This window comes from Ornithorhynchus anatinus, chromosome 8 (assembly GCF_004115215.2).
Source record: "Ornithorhynchus anatinus isolate Pmale09 chromosome 8, mOrnAna1.pri.v4, whole genome shotgun sequence".
Lineage (NCBI taxonomy): Eukaryota > Metazoa > Chordata > Mammalia > Monotremata > Ornithorhynchidae > Ornithorhynchus > Ornithorhynchus anatinus.
Window position 1 is genome coordinate 16,561,982 of NC_041735.1, and position 14,971 is coordinate 16,576,952.

Genomic DNA, 14,971 nt, shown 5'->3' on the forward strand with positions numbered 1-14,971 from the left:
CTAGGGACCCCCGATTTATTTCAGTGACTCACTGGTTGGATGTTTTTCCCAGTGCCTGTGCACTCCAGAAAGACCCCATTTGGCGCCTGTTGTGTCAGGTGCACTTTCAGGCCAATGAGAAAAACCTTTTTGGATTGAATTTCCTGGGTCAACCTCACCTTCTGAAACCATTGCATTTGGAATCCTCCAGTGTTTTTCACTGTTCTCAAGAATTCAGTGAAACCATCTTTGACTTGACATTGAGTACTTCCAAAGGGTTGACATATATCATAGTCGACTGCTCTTTCTGAACTTTCAGTTGACATTGCCATGAATAGATTCAAAGTGATTATCTATCTGACTGGTGTCATCCGTTTTTAAGGTTGAAAGGTCCCTAGAAATTTCCTAGAGAAAACCAATTCCAACAAGATATAAACACTCCCGTTTTTGAGATGAGAGAATTGCATTTAAACATTACTTATATTTACCTTTTATTTTGCCCATTTTAAAATCACAAGTGCATTCTGTAAGCAAATAACTGACTACATGCACAGCAGTTATCATTTAGTGGAAAGGCACTCCAAATTGCATAGTTCTTGATATGAAAAAGTTGTTGTATTTACCTATTAATTCTTCGCATTTTAAAAATGAAGTGCACTAGTTTGTATATGCACACATGGTGCTTGTTAAGCACTTACCATATCGGAATCACTGGGGTAGATACAACCTAATCAGGTTGGACACAACCCATGTCCCACATGGGGCTCTCAGTCTTAATACCCATTTTCAGATGATGTAACTGAAGCCCAGGAAAGTTAAGTGACTTGCCCAAGCTCACCCAGACAAGTGGTGGAGTCAGGATTAGAGCCCAGGTCCTTCAGCTGACCATCTGCTGTATTCAGTCCCTTCTTGGATGTGGCTGAAAGCACTCCATACATCTAGCTGGTGTTGGGTTCTGTGAGAGTTTGTGGCATACCACTCTGTGTGCAGTTTTGATCAATTTAATAGTAAAAATACCATTTATTAAGCGCTGATCTAAGCGCTGGGGAGGATGCAAGGTGATCAGGTTGTCTCACGTGGACTCACAGTCTTAATGCCCCTTTTACAAATGAGGTAACTGAAGCACAGAGAAGTTAAGTAACTTGCCCAAAGTCACCCAGCTGACAAGTGGCAGAGCCAGGATTTGAATCCATGATCTCTAACTCCCCAGCCTGTGCTCTTTCCAATGAGCCACGCTGATTCGAAGATATTGCATGTTGCAAAATCATTTTGAACTTATCCAAAGTCTCTTCAGATTACACTTTGTTCACAGTTGAATCGATACTCCTGTCCTTGGAAGATTAGATTCTCTGTGTAAAAGGTTCCTTCCAGCTCCGTGATTCTGCGGTTTTATTTTTGTCATTAGGTACTCCTCCTGTTCTTTTGCTTAGACCTACCTACATTTATTTGAATTCTTTTTGGGTAAGTCATCCAAATGATGACCGAGAATCAAATAAACCAAAATTATGCAAGAGGGCATGTTAAAATGAGAGAGAGTGTTGTGTGGATTTAGAAGAGTCACTTCTCTTTGGGAGAATAAATGACCCCCAAACCTTGAAACTCAGTGTCCCCTAGTCTGGGCATGGGGAAGCAGGAATGACAACAGGGGAGCACTAAACTGCTTCAAGGCCCCGGGAAGGAAGTTCAGCCTTGGCCCCAACACATCCCCCTTACTTCTTCCTGGGGTTACAGTGTAGATGAGAGAGGAGGATGTGGAGAGAGGAAGGTAAAGAAGTAGAGAAGATGCTTCAAGACTCAGGTACCCCAGGACTTGAATTTGTGGGCCCAGAACTGCCCTGTGGGAGTTCAGGGAGGCTTACTTCAAGTTCCAGGCATAAGGAGCCCGGTTGATTTTACTTATGCTTTGCGTTCACATCAGCTCATTGTGGGCAGGGGTTGTCTCTCTTTACTGCTGTAATGTACTTTCGCAAGCGCTTAGTACAGTGCTGTCCACACAGTAAGCGCTCAATAAATAGGATTGAATGAATGAACGTAGCCTGTGTGTATAGATCGTTTATTGCTTGAACCTTCATATTATGTAGTTTGTAAACTTTGGCGTGACTCGGCCTTTCTGTGATGAATTTGAGTTTGTACAATCACACCTTACCTTTTGTATATGAGTGTTTAATAAACACATTCGAATGCTGCCTAACCAGGGCTTTTCAGTCTTAATCTGTAATTTGTGTAGCTGTCTTCGGAGGGAAACAGGAAGAAAGACCATATGAGTAAGATGCGTTCATACCTCGTCCGTGGCTGGCAGAGAGCCCAACAGAACAGTAGATTTACCGCAGGCATCTCCGAGAGAGGGTTTCTAGCATTCCTCATTGTTCCACGGAGCCAGAAATCAACAGAAACAGTGCAGGGGGTTTTCCAAGTACCTGAAACTGCTTTTACCTGAAGGCAGCATGGGCAAAAGGAGAGGGTGGGGAGACTGGGTAGCGGGGAGAGATTGGATTGTGTTCCATATTTTGCGATGACACCACATCATGGCAGGCCTATAGGGAAGCCAGCTGCTCCCTTGGTGGTGGTCCTGCTGTCTGCCAAGGTGGCATAGGCAGGGGAAATGCTTCGGTGGTGGTGACCAGTTCAGAAGGGCAGGGCTCAGACCTCAGGCAGCTCTTATTTTCCGGGCTATTGTATTCTATCTGGTCGCAGGCAGCATGACTAGATGAGTATTCTACTGCTTGGTATATCTTTGTAAACCTCATATTTATATTGCAACTGGACCTCAAATATAATCTAGGTTTTCATTATTAATCTAGCTCACATCTGTAGAGTGGATCACCCATGGCTACTATTAGCCCCATTATGCAAATAAGGGAATTGAGGCATAATGAGATTACAGGCCAGGCCAGAGGTTACACAGTGAATCAGTTGCAAAGGGTAGAAGACATGATCATATGTGCTACCTACAGCAGTTGTGAGTATCTGGAGGTTCAAATGCTCTAGCTGCCTAATGCAATCTATTTGTAATTTTTTTCCAATAAAAATGGGCATTGTAGTCAGGTTATACTTTTAAAGGTGCTAGTGAAATTATCTGTGAATCCTATATCGGACAGGGATGATGGCATTTGTTAAGCACTTATTATGTTCCAAGCACTATACTAAGCGCTGGGGGTGATAGAAAATGAACAGGTTGCAGCCAATGGTAAGGAGTTTCTGTTTGATGCAACAGTGGTTGGGCAACCACTGGAGGTTCTTGAGGAGTGGGGAAACATGGACTTACCATTTTTGTAGAAAAATGGTCTAGGCAGCAGAGTGAAGTAAGGGCAAGAGTAGGGAGAGACAGGAGGCAGGGAGGTCAGCAAGGAGGCTGTTGAGGTAATCATGGAGGGATAGGGTAAGTGCTTGGATTAATATAGCAGTTTGGATGAAGAGGGAAGGGTGGATTTTAGTGATAAGAAGGTTGACCAATAGGATTTAGTGACAGATGTGGGTTTAATGAGGGAGGTGAGTCGAGGAAAACACCAAACTAAGGGGCAGATGATTATGAAGTGCTTCTCAGAATCAGCAAAGTACTATCATTCTACCAACCCGTTGTACTCTCCCAAGTGCTTAGTATAGTACTCTACACGTTAGGTGTTCAATAAATATCATTGAGTGATTTATCCTGAATAAATATTTTTAAATTAGCCCTCACCTGGAAAACTCTACAGCTAAGGATCTCCATCAGTGATGTAGCACTCAGTGCTGCCACTGAATTGTGCTATTATGCAGCACATCCTCTTAAGATGCAAAGGTAGATAAAGAGGCCGAAAAGGGAATCCAGAAAGCTAACGTGTCCTTTGAGAGTCTGATAAAGTGTGGCATCAGCATGGGATAGATAGGCAGCATGGCCTGGTGGATAGGACATGGTCCAGGGAGGAGAAGGACCTGGGTTCTAATCCTGGCTTTGCGACTTGTCTGCTTTGTGACCTTGGGCAAGTCACTTAACTCCCCTGTGCCTATCTCATCTGTCAAATGGGGATTAAACTATGAGCCCCATGTGGGACATGGATTGTGTTCAACTCGATTATCTTTTATACACCCCAGTGCTTAGTACAGTGACTGGCCCATTTAGTACTGTGACTGGCCCATAGTAAGCATAATCTGCACAGCTATCATAGGGGCCCATCCTTCTTTGGAATAGTGAGACTGGACTTCCCACTGATGCTACATCTGAATTGTAATCTCTCCCAACATCACCATTGGGCCATACTTGATATCAAATGGCAAGACAAGACCACAGGAACAAGGTCTTGGAGAATGCATTCAGAATACCAGCATCTAAGCAACTTTCATCATGTCATGCCATTGCCGGATGGGACATGTGAGGAGATGAAACACAGCAGAGTACCCAAACACTTGCTCAGTGGTTAGCTGAAATAGGGTAACCCTAGGCAAAGTGGACAGAAGAAATGCTTTGTCGTCCCAAGCAAGTAAAATTTTAAACACTGTGGCCTATCTGGGACTAAAAAGTAGATTAGCCTGACATATAGCAATATGGAATGGACAACTGTTTTAAAACAAAAGATATGAGAAGATGGTTCCAAGTCCTATAGGTAGTATAATGGTACACCAAAGGAAAATCTTTTCATGTGCATGAAATTCTTCACACTGATTGAAGAATCTCCCCATTAGTAACATTATCCCTGAACCTGAGAGACATTATTCATGCTGTTGTGTCATTAAGATGTAATAATTTTGATACTCATATAACCAAATCAGGTTCATTTTAATTGGAGGACCTTATTCTTTCCTTTGCTTTTTAGTTGCAAATTAAATTAAAGCCTAGCAATTTCTTCTAAGCAGAGGCTTAAACTTTATAATGGAGGAAGTTAAGCAAGGTATTTGGCCACATTAGCCAGAGAGATTGCCAGTAGAGCCCAATGGTATCTTGCCATCTAGAGTGTACGTGGGCCCAACTGCCGCTAAATTTCAAACTGGATCAGAAGTGAACCAGGTCAAACCCAAGACATGGGTATGTTTCTGGAAGATGCATCCGTATTTATGCGACAGTTCCACTGTGCTGTACTGTTCTTTGTTCTCCATACACACCCCCAACTACCACCGCCCGAAACCCCTCCAAATGAGTGGAGAGGTTTAGGAGAACCTAGCAGCTGTCTGATCCCCTTTGAGCCCAACTGGGATTGATTTAGTGTGGCATAACTCAACTGCAGAGTCCTGCAGGACTGTCGATGTGGTGTGTGGCGTGGGGAGGGAGGTGTTGGGGGGGAGTGGGGAAATGAGAGGAGGGGTAAGATTAGCCCTGGGCCAGGCCTTTCCTTTCTAGTTGTCCAAGGTTTGGTTTATTGAGAGTGTAACTTTCCATTTGACTTAAATGTAGCCAGGCTTTTTGTTTATCAGGGCTTCAATGAATATGAAGATTTGGTGTTTGGAATGCTTTGTTCATCAGGCTAAATAGTGCTTCACAATTTGAATAATCTGTCTCAAGATTAGAATCTTTTCACCAAGTAGTATGAAGATACAATAAATGAATAGTCTTTTTTTTCTCCCAGCTTTTACCTGAAGAAACATACAATATTCTGTTGGGAAAAAGTTGTTTTAGAATTCAGGATCTTTTCTCCTTTTATAAGGAGGAGGCTAAGTTAAGAATAAGCAGTATGCCAAAGAGTAGAGTTTAATTTACATTACTTTAGAAACTCTTTGTACAAAGGGACCTATTTACTAAACTGGGGACAGTGGGGCTGGGGGGATGTGGTTATCCAGTACTGTCCTTAGAAAGAATTAGTTGACAACTCCTAGGGAAGAAGAAAAAGTGTCTTAGTGATGAAGGGAACAAACAGGAGCATTTAGTGTTTGAAATTCAAGTAATTTCTGGGAAGCTGAATCCAAAATAGGAATAGTTTTAGAGATATCATCACCCAAATCCCTGAGAAAACATACTGTACACTGTCCCCAACCCTCTGTCCACCCCACCCTCCACCCCCCATAAAAAATACTCATAAAGAACGAGCATTTGTTAGCTGAAGATTTTGGCCCAGATTTTATTTTAGAGTAAAATTATGACTTAAGTGGAAACTAATTTCAGTGGAAGAAAAATATTTTGGCGATTAATTTGGTTTGCTCTAACTCCTGATCTTCCATGTTTGTTCCAGGGTAGCAGATTAATATGAATGAAATTTCTTAAAATACAGAGGGAAATTAAGAATTGATGAGAGAATTTCATTGAAAATGAATAGAGGTTTGGGATGACTTGGTTTCATTTACAGCCATTAACATGTACAGAATTTGTCATGCTCTACAAAGCACATTGAATCCCATGACATAAAATGTAAAATATGAATCAACATGATTTATATTAATGTCTGCCTCCCCCTCTGACTATAAGTTCATTGTGGGCAGGGGACGTGTTTGCCAACTCTGGATTGTACTCTCCCAAGATCGTATTACAGTACTCTGCACATAGTACACACTCAATAAATGCCATTGATAATGATGATAATCCAACTATTAACATATTTTTTGGGTAAGGGTTTGCAATAACTAAATGGATGACTGATATTTCAGCACTTTCTAAAATATTGAATTTGTAATGGAATTTATTATTTGTCTGTACAACCTCGGAATATCATCCTGAACTTTTATTTGAAGAAAAAATTCTAAAACTAGCCCTACCTAGCATGTTAACCACAAATGCATGTCAAAATTAATCTCAGAAGCTCTGTTTAATAATTTGCTAATACAACCTGTTAGTGATTATTGAATAATTATTCTTTATAAATCTTACCTTGGTGTTCTTTGATCGCCATGTTCTGAAAGATTTTTATTTTTTCAGTTCCTGAGGGAATTATATTCATGAAAAAAAAAATTGGCTGTTGCCCACTGTTCAGGAATAGTGATTTGGAAAGTGTTTTGTTTTTTGAAAGAATTTTTCTAAAACAATATACCGTCAAAGGAATAATTCTGCCTTAATGTTTCCCCATTTAGATCTTCAAAGTCTATTGAAGACTGATGAAGAAAGCTGATAGCAGAAAATTATTAATCAAGTAGTTCAAGAATAATGCTGCAGTAGAAATCAAGATAAAGAGAGAAAAGGAGATTTACTACTGAAGGATGAATAGTGAAGAAGAATTCTTTGATGCCGTTACAGGTAAGTTCAGGACAAAGATAAAATAAACTAAGTGTATGGTAGGTATGTCGTTTTATCAAAATTCATAAGATGTAGCCTGCTTTTAAGGTATACTGAAGGTTAGGGCAAAGGGATAGGTGTTAAGCCTTGATTTTTTAATAAGTAATTTGACTCATGATACTGGGCATCATTGTTAGTCCAAAACTCTTTTTTAAACAGAAAATGGATATTTTCAGGGAAGAAAACCAAAATGTTTGTTACCATTTATTGTTCTTAAAATAGGCAATAATCTTGTCATTTTTCATCAGTCAATTGATGGTATTTATTGAGCACTTACTGTGTGCAGAACAAGATACTAAGCACTTGAGAAAGTACAACACAACAGGGTTGGCAGACACATTTCCTGACCAACAGACGCTTACGGACTAGAGGGGGAGGCAGATATTAAAGTAAATTATGGGCATGTGCACTTATGTATATGTTTTGGTATCTAAAGAATGAGGTTCATTTTAAGAATAATTATTTTGAAGATGTGTTATTTCAGGATCATGGAGCTATATGGGACAAAAGTAATGGGGATTTGTGGTTATGTCCGTTATGCGGTTATGCAGCCCTACAGAGATAAATTTCCTCCTCCCTCAAATAGGGAGATTTATATCACAGTGGGTTACAAGGACAGTCAGAAAAAATATTTAAATTAATGACTTTAACTTTTGAAGAAGAAAAACTAAACCATAAGTGAAATTTCAAATTGTCCCTCTCCCATGGTGCAGGAAATGAACTGCATATATATCTAATGTCATTGGCTGCGTAATTTATATAGGAATATAGAATAAAGAAACTATCAATATTTTTTTCAGTCCTGGGCAGTCTACATTTCTTGGAAAATGAGTGCTACAACTAGAATATTCCATCTTTTAAAAATAGTTCAGTGCCAGTTTTTCCAAGGTGCGTCACAAAAAGAACTTAATTTCAATGTGAAATAAACATTTAATGAAATGTGGTATTAGTTTAAAACAAAGACTAAATAATAAAGGGGGTGCAAAAGTTTGTTTTGGCACCATTATCTATTTTCAAAATGATTTCTTATATTTGAATCATCAGCAGTGTCTCAGCCCCATTAGTGGCTGTTATTTATAATTATAAAGTTTTTCAATTTTTTTGTTTTCAAAATTTATATTGGTGGCAAAGTCTTTGAATTTCACTGTGATTTAGTTTTTGTCTTATATGATGATCATAATCTATCACTTTGGGATTCAGGTGAATATCTTTATGTTTACAGTGAAGGAAAGGATAACAGGTTTGCTATTTGGATCAAGGAAATAGAATAAAGGAGCATCTGATTATCAGGACTTCTTTGGAAAGTCTTTGTGGTGTTGTATTTTGTCCCTTAGAAGGGCTAGCCGGATTAAAATTTCAGTGCAATGTTCGTACTAGGTTATAGTTACAACTTTTATATGCAGAATAAATTACCTTGCAAAAGAACATGTTTATTTGTATCCTCAAAGAGATATGTACTCCACTCTTTTCAAATCCACCACTTGATTCGGTTATGCAGGCAGCATTTTCAGGTGCCAGTGGTAAAAATGTATTTGAATGGAGTTATACTAAAATGGAGGCAATTTTTAAATTATTACTGGAAAGTATTTAAATTAGTGGCAAGTTTGAAATAGATTACTTAAGGGATGGGATTTTTTTTTTAGTTATTCATTATCAACTTTGTAGAAATTATTCAGTACTCATTATGGGATTTGATCAACAAAAACTTTATTTTCAAAATAGTCTATATGTTTGATAATTGTATCCCTGAGGTTAGCTTCATTGTCTCTCACAGAACTTTCATTTTTGTGTAGACTTGTTAAATTTGTTTAGCAAGGTTGGTAGGAGTTAATTAGGTGTACCCCACCATGGATGCAGTGGCTTAGAATTCCTTTCAATTTGACAGGCTGTCGATGAATCTTTCTGACAAATCAGAGCCAGCATCGAAGCCATTCGGTCATTTTGAACCCCGCAATATTATTTGTTCATGACTTCCAAGGATGGGGCTTTGGGGAATTTGGAAACAGAGCCACAGAGAAAAGAGAAGTGCAGGGAAACATAAAGGCACATGAGTCCTAGGGGACCTGGAGGTAGGAGCAAAAGATCCAGATCTGCAGCGAGATGCAGAGACTTGACTTTCTCTGCTATACAAGAGGAGAAAGGGGTTTGGGGCCAAGCCACAGCCAGAATTGGGGCCTGTTACTGCTTACTAGCCGGACTACCAGACCTACCTATGATTTAGTTGAGGTAGGTACGGAATGAGATGTCCATCCCTGGAGTCAAGTTAGTGCACAGAAAAAGCCCAGTTCAGAGTTGGATGAGGGGGCAGAAAAGTTTTCGTCCAGGTCCTGGAGTCAGATGGGGATCACAGAGGCCCCCTGTAAACCCAGAGAGATCCCCAACGTGGCCTCAGAGCTGACGAAGAGCAAAGCAGCCTCACCAACCCGGTCCAACAGAGTAGGAAAGGTCCATAAGAATTACAGTAGGCCTACCCCATACCGGATGTTTTGTACCCTTTGCTCTTATCTGGAGAACTTCTCATACTTCACCTGGTCTGGAAGGTGGAATACTTTTTTTAATGGTATCTTTCAAGTGCTTACTATGTGCCAGGCACTGTGCTAAGTGCTGGAGTTAGATATAAGCTAATCAGGTTGGACATAGTCCACGACCCCCATGGGGCTCACAGTCTTAATCCCCATTTTACAGATAAGGTGACTGTAGCACAGAAAAGTTAAGTGACTTGCTCAAGATCACAAAGCAGACAGGTGGTGGAATAGGGATTAGAACCCAGGGTGTTGGTGAGAAAACCCCCAGTATGGTTCCACAGAGTATATAGGTAGGAGGGAATTGGGGAAATGGAACCACATTTTGGCTGACCACAAACAAGGTGGAGTGGGCTAGTCATAGCTGTATTACCCACCCAAGAAGCCATGGGGCCCAACGTAATGTCTTCACCACCTCAATGCCAATTTCTGTGGGAAGGGAAGGGAGAGGAAGGCTGCAATTATTCATTCAATCATATTTATTGAGCGTTTACTGTGTGCAGAGCACTATACCAAGCACTTGGAAAGTACAATTCAGCAACAGAGACAAACACTTCCCTTGCCCCTCTAGAGTTGGCACTATTGATCACCATCTATTTATATTTTTCACGAAAAGCCCAGTTAAATAAAGCTCTGAATTTCCTGGGGATTGTTTTTCACTTTTCTAGCCTAGAACGTCTCGCTGGTGCTGCTCTTTTTACATATGCCTTAAATACACCTTCAGCTCAAGTCCCATATTTTTCACACTCAAGACTAATATTGTTATTCATGATTGAATTCCCAGTGGATGTAGTTCTCATTTGATAATTGCCTTTGGAATAAGAGAGCAATTATTAATGGGTGACTTCATTTTTATGCCCAGTAGGCCACCTATGTTTTAAATAAGATTGCTGCATTAGTACTTCTTACTCCACTCCTAGGATTGCCTAAAACAGGCACTTAGCCCTTTTTCTTTTTTCTGTGAAGTTTCATCTGGCAGTATTAGAGCTTCCACTTCTCACACTCCCTCCCTCTCTCAAACCTCATTTGGAAGGTTATTCCATCACTAGGAGTGGTGCTTGTTTGCTGCTTTTCCATGCCCCTGGCTCGTCTCCCAGTCCAAATGAAACACTGGTTTTGGAACTCATTGTATTAGCCTTACATTTTCACTGTAAAATGTTTAAAACTAATATTATGTTGCTAAAGTGATGCGCAATTGAGTAGAACAAAAAGATGATGTGATTTTAATTAAAGAGTAGGTGTAATCACCATCCATTAATATTAAGGAACTTCTTTTATATGGGATGATGTACCCAGGACTGAGGCTGGGCCATTGTTCGCCACTGCAGACTCCGTCGTCATCGTCATCATCTCCTTCCATGAGATTGGGGTGACAGGCCAAATGTGCATGAGAATAAATGTTCAGTACAGCCCTTATATAACAAAGCCTGTTAGATGTGTAATAGCTGATTTTTTTTAAAACTCTGAGGCTAAGATTTTTCTTAGTTTTCTTATTTCGTGAATTATTAAAAAAATCTCTTTTCCTCAACTACAGTAGTTTTGGAAATGCAAATTGTCCCTCTCCACTCCTCCATTCTGTTTCAGAAATTAATCTAATCTTTTCTGGAATCCCAATAGAGCAGATGCAATAAACTAAATAGATAACAGTATTTAGCAGTTCAACAGAAAATGGTTGCTTCTAGGTTTACTTTTGACTAGGTTTGAATTGTTTTTAAAAAAACTTATTAGTTTGAGACTCTAGATAGTCTGTCAATCAGTCATATTGATTGAGTGCTTGCTAAATACAGAGCACTGTATTAAGCACTTGGGAGAGTACAATATAGCAGTATAACAGACACATTCCCTGCCCACAATGAGCTTGCAATCTAGAATTGTAAGCAGGAAACATGTCTAACAACTGTTGTACTCTCCCAAGACCCTTAGAGTGCTCTGCACACACTAAGCGCTCAGGGAATGCCACTGATGATTATGATGGTCTTCATAAATATGCCCCAAAACTTTTTTACTAATGAGATTTTTTCAACCCTTTGTGGGACTGATTATCTATATCTGATTATCATGTATCTCCCCCAGCGCTTAAGTGCTTTGCACATAGTAAGTGCTTAACAGATACCACAGTTGATGTTATTGTTAACTGATGAAGGGGGCTCTTCAGGAAAATCTCCTTGTTTACCTAAAAGTTATTGTCCTCCCCCTCCTTCCTGTTCATTAGAGTGATTATTTAAATGTATCCTGTATGTTCTGCTACCTTCAGATAGTGTCAGAAGATATATATCTCTTTTGAAGGACAGTTATCATTTGTACTTTAGTACTAAAGAAACAGTAGTGACATCAACAGGGTAGCCCTTCAAAAGTATATTTTTTAAATAGATGTACCCTTTGACCAAAGGAATTGTGGATGTTACATGAAAGAAAGATGCCCCTCAAATTGATTTGTTGTCATCTTATGCTGTCGAGTCGTGTCCGACCCATAACGACGTCATGGATGCTTCTTTCCCAGAACACCCCACCTCTGTCTACAATCGTCCTGGTAGTGTATCCATAGAGTTTTCTTGGTAAAAATACGAAAGTGGTTTTCCATTGCCTCCTTCCGTGCAGTAAACTAGAGTCTCCGCCCTTGACTCTCTCCCACGCTGTTGCTGCCCGGCACAGGTGAGTTTTGACTTGTAGCAGATTGCCTTCCACTTGCTAGCCACTGCCCAAGCTAGGAGTGGAATGGATATGCCCCTGCTTAATAATAATAATAATAATGTCGGTATTTGTTAAGCGCTTACTATGTGCCGAGCACTGTTCTAAGTGCTGGGGAAGACACAAGGGAATCAGATTGTCCCACGTGGGGCTCACAGTCTTAATCCCCATTTTACAGATGAGGTAACTGAGGCACCGAGAAGTTAAGTGACTTGCCCAAAGTCACACAGCTGGCAAATGGCCGAGCCAGGATTTGAACCCATGACCTCTGACTCCAAAGCCCGTGCTCTTTCCACTGAGCCACGCTGCTTCTCTGCTTGACTCTCCTTTCCATAGTTGGGACTGCTAGAGTACTGGAAACTCACCAGGTGTGATCCCAAGAGGGAAAATATGGTTAGCAGAAGCAAAAGACAGGGTGCATTTTGAACTGAAAGATTTCAGAAAATATCTGATGCTGAAAGGGTGACTTGCCTTTTACCATTTCCTTTGGTTTAGTACACTGTAAAATCCCAATCAATGCCAAGCATTACAATTCTCTTAATGCAGAAGAGTACATTCAATAGGTTTACTTATAATAGACTTATAATCTTAAGTGACATTTAGCAGAAAATTAGTCTATGAAGACATCGAAACCACCTGAAGTCTTGTATCAATGGATATTGAATTCTGAACAACTCTTCTACCACTGTTTTGGCTAAGAAACAAGGTTTTTATCAGGAATACTACACTGATGTCCCATTTTGGCTTGTGTTTAGCGGTATCGTTGATCTCAAAAACTGTACTGCCTGACAGATTTTAAGGAACAAACATTCTTATTTTTTTCCCTTAGCTTCCCGTACCTCCATGGAGAACTCAGTAATGATGGAGAATGGTTGCAGAGCATTGCCTAAATGTAATGGTAGTTCTTCTGAGGATGACTGGCAGTTCTAAGGAAGCGCACAAAATCTTTCCTTTTGTAAAACTTCACTTTTGTGATCAATTATGTCATGAAATTCACAGTTAGCAATTTAAAACTATCGTTTTTCATTTACTATTTTGATGGGCTTCTAATCAGTTAATGATACTGAGCATTTATAATGTTCAGGGCACTGTACTAAGTGCTTGGGAGAGTATACTATCAATCATTCATATTTATGAGCACTTATTGTGTGCAGAGCACTGTACTAAACACTTGGGAGAGTACATTATAAGAATCTGATAGACACATTGAGGACAATACATACAATACAGCAGAATTAGTGCATACATTCCCTGCCCATAATGAGCTTGCAGTATATAGAGTCTAGTTCAGCCTTTTGATGACGCAGTGTTTTCAGTCCTCTGAAATAGTTTTAATCTTTTACAATGTTTTAATGGCAAATAGGTTATAAATGTTACACAGCAGCAGTTTCAGTCCAGTGGCAATCTTATGAGAGACCTGAGTATGACCAGATCTCTATTTTCTCCCCTAAATTTGTGGTTTTGCAAGAAACATGAAACTGAATAAATTGATAGTAATTCACTTAATCTGACTTTTTGGATTATGGAATAATTGTTGTGAATAATTAGTGCATAAATTTTCAAATTAATATCACTCCAGCTATTTCAGTAATGCAGAAGATAATTGAGTGTTTTTGTCTCCTCTCCTGATCCTTATTTTCTTGGGGAAAAAATTGTGACTGAAATGATTGATTTTTTAAACAAAAAATATTACCAGCTGTAAAATTCTGCCTACTTGACCTGCCAAAAATGATGCAGGTGCTCGTCTTACCCAGGCAAATTCTAGGAAAATAACTAATTTTGTGTTTGTTTGGAACAGGCTTTGATTCAGACAATTCATCTGGGGAATTCTCAGAAGCAAACAATAAAGTCGCAGAAATGATTGACTTGGACACCAGCAAAAGCAACAGGAGTGGAAAAATTGGGGAGCGATCTCAAGAGAATGGGATCAAGAAACACAGGTATTTGGGCCCTCCTGAAAAGGGCATCTTTGATTTTAGAATTTAGACTTATAATAATAATGCTGGTATTTGTTAAGCGTGTACTGTGTGCCAAGCACTGTTCCAAGCACTGAGGAAGATACAAGGTAATTAGGTTCTCCCACATGGGGCTCACAGTCTTAATCCCCATTTTACAGATGAGGTAACTGAGGCACAGAGAAGTTAATGACTTACCCAAAGACACACAGCTGACAAGTGGCAGAGCTGGGATTAGAACCCACGACATCTGATTCCCAAGCCCGTGTTCTTTCTGCTAAGTCATGCTGCTTCTTGTGCTGCTACTTATCTAAATAGTATCCTTGTATACATGCCACATTTATAAGCAGAAAAGAGGGACGGCAGTCCTGGCCCACCTCCCCGAGAAGTCTTCTGTTTCAGCCGACATGATTGCTCCCCTCTTCTCTGTTCTCTCCCTTCCCTTCTTGCAGTGCTTTTCTCTCTACCTTGGCTGCTCTGGGATAAAAGTAACCCTAGATGTGGTTGGAGGTAGGGGCGTGGGTGACATTTGCAAGCTTTTGGGGGTGGTAGGAAGGGACAAATTTTGGCCAAAGGATCCCCCAGACCTCCACTGCTCCAGGTGTAAGAGACTTATTATCAAGTGCCATTGAGTTGTTTCCTATTCATAGGGACTC

General features: G+C 40.0%; 1 protein-coding gene across 3 annotated transcripts in view; it reads left to right on the forward strand.

Moving 5' to 3' along the window:
• OSBPL2 (oxysterol binding protein like 2) overlaps nucleotides 1–14,971 on the forward strand; it is a 101,871-nt gene that overhangs the window by 57,390 nt on the left and 29,510 nt on the right. For 2 of the 3 annotated variants that reach the window (XM_029070422.2, XM_029070423.2), the window contains 3 exons: nucleotides 6,949–7,111; nucleotides 13,190–13,252; nucleotides 14,159–14,300. In XM_029070422.2, the coding sequence (XP_028926255.1) occupies nucleotides 7,075–7,111; nucleotides 13,190–13,252; nucleotides 14,159–14,300 (242 nt within the window). In that variant the 5' untranslated portion in view covers nucleotides 6,949–7,074. The remainder of the gene's footprint in view (nucleotides 1–6,948; nucleotides 7,112–13,189; nucleotides 13,253–14,158; nucleotides 14,301–14,971) is intronic. The other variant, XM_039912831.1, reaches the window with a different exon arrangement.